Raw genomic sequence first — 7263 nt, forward strand, 5'->3', positions numbered from 1 at the left:
TACTCTGTACTCCTCTACGGTTCCATAAGGAACAACGCAACTTGTAGTTTTCTGAGACTGCGTACCGCATTTCACTCAGACGTCTATGCCAATTCCACGTAGAGGAATTCCAAACATGGGAAATCGAACGAATATTGTGCTTTCATTCCATGCTCAAAACATGGGTGCCAAATTTTCAACCGGTAGGTTAAGGCAAATGCTATGATATTATTAAATAGTTGAGTGTTGCTTATCTTTGACCATATTAAAACCATACTTACACTCGTACAATAACACTATACTGTATTCTGAATAATAATTCGAATCTTTGTGTATTTATATGCTTACTAAGCAGCAAAATGCCGATAATAATAATAATAATAATAATAATAATAATAATTACCACCTACGTTGCTAAGAATTCTACGTAAAACATTCGTCAAGATTTCAAAGAAAAAAAATACTCCACAGAACCATAACAAATCTTGAATGGATTTGTGTTACGTCCAAGTCCATGGTTAGGTACGATAAACTATGAAAGCTAATTACGGCATAAATGACGGTCAATGCATATATTATGGAATACTGTATTTTTGTTTAAATCGGTATTATATATTGGTGTCATGTTTTGATAATATTGGTAATATATAAACTTCCGTTATATTTCGCTAATTTTTCACAAACACTGAAATAACTTTGCGCATTGCTTTCAGCATATAAAAATACATGCTAATAAAGCACATCATGTTGAAGGCATTTCAATTTTAAACGTAACAAATATTAATAATAATAAGTGTTTATGGGTAGTACTGTGTGCTGAAAGATTATTCTAGCCTAGCCCCATTAGATGGACAGCCCCATTTGACTTACTTCGGTGTCACTTGCCTCTATATGATTAGCTTAAAACCCCTCTTAGTTTTCCTCAAACGCAAAGAATGACTGCACTTAATTAGTGATACAGAGTAACACTCACCTGTTTCTTCGTCCAAGATCTTGGAGAGGGTCCAATTTGCTTGAAGCAGTAACAAAATCAGAAGATACACAGGTTGGTTTCCTGGGCACCCGCACTTTGCACTTATACTTGCTGTCCTTCTCATCTTGCAACACTGTTATAAAACTGATTCCCTTTACCAAAATGCTCGTGTAATACTAAAATCACATGATAGTAAAGTCTTTCTTTAATTTTTGCTATATTAATGAACAGAAACCATTCACTCGTCAGTAACCAAGTTTAGTGGCACTTCACGAATCATGATCTGTCGCTACCAACCACTGTACACCTTCAAAACGTAACGGCGTTCGAACAAACTCATTATTTTATTCTCATGTTGCATATGTCAATACCACAGCAGTACCGCTACCTCCATTACACTATAAACCGCCGAGAATACTTTTACGCGCAATTAACATTCATCAACAGCAATCACTAATGCAGAAATATCCGCAGTTCTAAACACTAGTAAACAAAACCATGCCTAACTGCGTGTATTATATCTATATGTTAATTAACGAAGATCGAATGTAACTTAATCACCGTACATTTTGATTTAACTAGTGAAGTTTTAAACAAAAAGAACTACCGTAGTTGAAATGGGCTGTTTCATTAGCATCCAGTTACGTTCACACACAATTCAAAATCCGGCACTACTACCGAAAGATAACTTAGTTTTCGAACACAAACCGTCTTTGAGCAAGAAACATCTGAAAAGGAGTAATAATATAAGTTAGTCTCTCTTCAGCAATCATCGGTGTGGTATCACACGAATTTACAGAACACAACCGCAAAGAGCAACTTTTGGCTTCAAACACTAGTTTCTGTAAAATAAATGTACGAATATGTACACAGTTATACTGAATTCATCACTCATATGCCTGCTGCCACTCTGTTGATAAGTTCCTTTCGAAATGACGACGTTTGAGATGTCAATAAACACGGCCCCATTCACCTCCACAACAGACGGTGTCCCACCACGCACTGACTAGGCCCTGAAACCGGCGTGCGCCCGCCAATTGTCTCGGACACCCCGCCAGTGCACGAACTCAACCGAACGCTTCCGAAACCCGCCGAGTCAGTCGCTATGGCTTTTTTTTAGTTGTATAACACAGCCAACCCACCGGCATTGAATGTGGTGATGGCCAGTAGATTGTTGTGGACTTTCAAAAGAGCTTCCGACCCTTCTAGCCTTATAAAATGTGACAAGATAGGCGCTATGAATGTTTGAACATAACAATTTTAACAAGCAGGCTCGACGATAATGTACCGGAAAATTCTCACTTTTTATAAAACTGCGTTTTTTTCCGAGTACCTATTATGCAGTCACTTTAATCAAACAATTAATCAGACTGCGAGTTTAGTAAACGGTTAAATTCAGACTGAATGAACAAGATTACCTCAGATAGCAGTTTTTCGTTCGTAAAGACAAGTTACGCGAGATAGAATGCTTAGAAGTACAAAGCACTTTTCATACGGTCCCAGTGTTTTAATTATGATGAAATGCGTGTTTCTGGAGATTTGAGGAAAATAATCCATTTCAAAAGCTCTCTCATTGTGTTATTATAAGGCAATGTAGTCCGTTGAAAGTCAATCGACGTTTCGGAGAAATATGTCCCTTCCATTTTGAGGTCATGAAAGCAGAAGACTGACGGGAAGGAGATAGCAAGCAAGGCCTTCTTTGACACTTACGATGGAGGCGATATGTTCCTCTGAAACGTCGATTGACTTTCCACTGATTACAAGGTATTATGGTCCAGAACCACTGCTGAAGGAAACTCAAACTTAGCGAAAACTTGAAATTATCATTGGGTTTAAAAAGTAAAGTAAGTAAAGTAAAGCTATCCCTGTAACAGGCCGTGGAGGCCCATAGGGTTGTGAGATGTTGAGGTTCCACATTTTCTAGACAATCGGCTCATAGATGGCGGTAAGATCCTCAGCCCTACGCCCCGGCCGCGCTTTACATCCAAGAATATTCTTGGTACTCATTTCTGTTAGAGGCTGAGTCGACCCCAGGGCCATAGCGCGGCTGGAAGGATTAGGTCAATCGTTGTGTCTAATCACCAAAAATAAATACCCATATGAACATGGACACAAAGAGCTTTATGAAAAGTAATATATTTTAGGATATAACGCCTTGCAGTTCGTTGAAAGTCAACCGACGTTTCGGAGGAAAATATCGTATTCATCTTCAGGGTCGAAGAATACGCCTAGAAACCAGCGCGAAAGCAAGTGGCAAGCAAAGCTTGGCTCTGCACTGTATCTCAGAAGATAGTCTTAACAACCACCGCCATGAGAGTATCAATCCTACAAAGAGCTATGCATTTCTATCGTCGACAGTTATTAGAGATGAAGTGTCAGTTAAATGCTTCTTCCATTTTATCGCAATGACTGGCTGGAATTCTTTGTTCTCCGGAAGTAGAATTCTCGTAATATACCTGCTAGGAACACAGCTTAAATCGTGTGGCTTGTAACGTGTCACTACGCTACTGACCTGTCACAATTTTTTATTTAGTAGCATAATTCGGCTTTTCAGAGACTCTAACACCAAACTCCGTCATCGAACATGCTCCAAAGCATATCCTGCCAACTTTTCAACGCATTTCCTTACTACCCAACTGAATACCATTTCCAATTTCCTTCTCGGTGTTCCAAATGGACTTTCTCGAAAATGTTTCTGTAACAAAATCCTGTAATATTTCTCTTCTTTCCCAACCTAGCTACAATTATATTCCAGAGTCTATCTGCCTCCCATATTTCACTGTCACACAACAGGTGATGTACGCAAACCCAGAAATCCCACATTATTTAGTCTACTATCCTAAATGCTTCAGCCGTCTCATTTTTCCAGGTCCAATTTGTTTTCAGACTTGTAATTCTGGCAAACTATCATTGTGTACCTTCACATTATAATTTACGTTCTTCTGAAAGAAGGGGATCACTTTTCCTCTTAGGCAAAGCAACTGAAAAAACATTGCGTTTACGCCTATTTATAGCCCACTGTAAAATAAAAGTGTTGGTAGGAGTTTTCAATTGTATAGTAATGTTACTTTACTTTCGTATTTCTAATGGCAGCGACTGGAATCGAACCTATATCTCCGGAACAGTAATCTCATCCTTATCACAAAATATCAGTTGCCCATTTTACTTCCGGCCGCCATAACTGCGAGTTCAGCTGCAGGATCGGTCCCAGAGCCATTCTGGATTTAGCATTTAAGATAAAAATTCAATCTCCGTTGTCAGGACTAGAAACCGCAATCATTCAATATGTAACTAGTCACTTTACTGACACAGAAGTAATTGATAATGCTACTATATATATAGTTAAGCGGTCTCCGTAGTCTAGGGGTAACGTTCCCACCTCATGACTCAAGGTACGCGGGTTCAAACCCGGCGGAGGTCGTGGAATTTTTAAGGGCGGAAAAATTCAGGGAACAAGTCCTCCGGGAGGGACTTTAAGCCGTGGGTCCCGTGTCGTAGATTTTCGTAAAAGAACCTCATGTCTCTAGGAGACCTCTGAGCTAAATTTGGCAAAATGTTTCCCGCCCAAAGTAGTTTCCAATGCCTCCGGTTGATGGGGAAGTATTAGGTACCACTGCCAGAGGAGGGGGGGACCTAACTGACAGAAAGGGACTATTAGATACCGCTGCCAGTAGAAGGTTGGAACCTCGCTGGCAGAAAGGGGCTAATAGCGAGCACCAGTACCGGTAGGGTATGGAGACAGTAGAAATTGAAAAGGGGGACGCAGGATGGACCAATAACTGGTCTAAGTGCATGGGGAAACCCACCCCATCTATACTCAATACTCAATATGTACAGTTCTTTAATATCAGCAATGGGGATCGAACTCGGCACCTTTTGAATACTAATCTAGTGTATAATTTGCTATGACATAATTGTATGAAACAAAATTTTATACACCTTGTCGAATATTGTTCTGATTCTGTGTTTCTTAGCTATAATTAAGAGTGTCAGTACGGGTTCGATCCCGGCTCTGGTCAAGTGGGATTTGCGGTGGACAAAGTGGAGCTGGGGCAGGTTTTCTCCGAGTACTTCGGTTTCCCCTGCCAATCTTCATTCCACCAATTGCTCCACAATCACCCTCACCTATCATCTGGGGCTGGTACAATAGGCCAGAAGTGGCCGCAGTATAAGGGACTTAGTCCCACCCCACCAACATTAAAAAAAAAAGAGTGTCAGCATTTACGAATATTAAGTTTCAAGCTTGAAAGGTGATCTGATGCCCAATCATGAATGTTCATCTTCAAAAACGAACCCAACATCATCAAGACTTCTTGTGTTAATACTTGGAAAATTGCTAAAGATATTGGACAAGAACTGTCACAGATTACGAGTATAATGAATCCTTTTACTGCTCGGGGTAGCCCTGGCTTATCGCCGCTTCGCATCGTTGAGTGCTTGTGGCTGACGTTGGCTATAATGCATAATGCGTTTAGCCGAGACGCAGCGCTGCCTTCTAAGCTCCACCGTCTTTCGTCTCGGTATGAAATCGCGAGTGTGACTCAGCTAATTGGAATTGATTAAGGTTGCCAACGGACGTACACACAGCATGTCGCTGTACAGAGCCGCGTCGAGCTTGGTAATATTGCCATTAAGAGGGAGCGACCCTTAATGCAACATAAGCACACAAAGCTTTGCTGCTACACAAAAGGGAAAATGCGGAAATAAAATTCATTAAAACGCATAAATTCGTCCTAAAGATTTTAAACAAATAATCTGTTCAATTGGATAAATTTCATTCTATATGAACATATACTAGACTGGCATTATTAAGAAAAACAGATCTATAAATACTTAACAGAATTTAAAAGCCTGTTTTTCTCCTCCCAGAATTTTGATACACAAAAACAAAAACAAAAAAATATTGTGACATGATTAATTGCCCTTTGCTAGGTAACGGCTCGATAAACTCTATCGCCGACACGAATATGCACGCGGTAATAGTGGAGCTGTTAAAGGCCGTGTTTCCAATGTGGTCATACCTGAGGCTATATAAAGAGGACCAGCGGGACAAGCGAGTTAGTTAAGAGTTACTCGCAGCTGCGAGGCAGACACCATCCAACGAAGACGGTGAGTACGCAAGCTGAAGAATCTCCATCACTGAAATACGTTACCAGGCAACGACTGATGAAAGTATCTATTTTAAATCGGTTAATATGAATTGGTACAATAATTATTGTAATTTTATAATGCTGTATCTTTCTTAAGAGCACTGGATATTGCCAGACAAGTTTGTGTGACGGTATAGAGTGATGATTTATAATTATTAAACTTTAAATTTTAAAACATTTTCAGGCGATCAGCGGTGTCAATGCCGAATTCAAAACCAGCGTTTCAGAGATCTCATCCGTCTCCATCCTCAGGGTAGATGTATCCATTTCGTTCATATTGTGTGATAATTCTTGTTCAAGTACGTGGCTTACAGTTTGAACAAATATCTTAATAACGGGCTTGTCGATTTCATTAAGATGCAGACGATCTATCCGTCGTTCCCTGTTGTTTTATATTCGGATTGGTCAGAAGCCAGTTAACCTAAAATATTCTCTCGTATTAATGGGAATGTTAAAGCTTAGGCTGGGGCCACACGAGCACACGAAGTACGTCCGTTGGAACGAAAGTATTTTATGACGGACGTTGCTGAGGACACCACACAGTTGCAGAATGCGGTGCGTAGTTTTTGTATGCAATGGAGCCAGAAGAAAGAGTAGCATTCGCCTCTCTTGTTTGTTTCTACAATGGACATCACGACGTGCGTTACAACGGACGCATTTTGTGCGCTCATGTGGCCCCAGCCTTAAATCTGCCAGTCAACATGTACAACAGTATCACAGTGTTGTGACTTGTGCCTTGAACATGGAGGAACTCACTTCGAAATATATTTGTAAATTCAGTAAGCAAGTAAAAAGTAACGTATTTTATTGTACATTTTACAAACTAGTTAACTGACTTTCTGGCCACTCTGTATATCTACGAGGAAGTACTACATACGAGTGTAACACCCGGACATTTACTGAAGATCCTCAAGCTCAAGCACTTGATTTCCGGCTTCCTACAGCGACGGCCCGTTTGACCGCAGGGTAGGTCATGGATTTGGAGTGAACGGTGGCCTAGGCGGATTTTCTTCGAGTACTTCCGTTTCCTCTGTCAATTCTCACTCATTCCACATTCATTGAACATCCTAACATCAACGCTATATATTATCGACATTAAGAGCGTCGTTAAATAAGAAACCATCCATGTCACAACATGATAACGAAATTGTTGTTTGTACA

At 40.2% G+C, this 7263-nt stretch overlaps 1 protein-coding gene across 1 annotated transcript in view; it reads right to left on the minus strand.

Annotated features, from left to right (window-relative positions):
* The window catches only part of LOC111865254, a gene marked incomplete at its 3' end in the record, with an annotated part of 437166 nt that extends 435215 nt beyond the window's left edge, over positions 1–1951 (minus strand). The window contains exon 1 of the mRNA XM_023853149.2: positions 953–1951. Coding sequence (XP_023708917.1) covers positions 953–1076 — 124 coding nt within the window. The remainder of the gene's footprint in view (positions 1–952) is intronic.
* Positions 1952–7263: the final 5312 nt, after the last annotated feature.

The sequence above is a fragment of the Cryptotermes secundus genome, unplaced genomic scaffold (assembly GCF_002891405.2).
Source record: "Cryptotermes secundus unplaced genomic scaffold, Csec_1.0 scaffold751, whole genome shotgun sequence".
Classification (NCBI taxonomy): Eukaryota; Metazoa; Arthropoda; class Insecta; order Blattodea; family Kalotermitidae; genus Cryptotermes; species Cryptotermes secundus.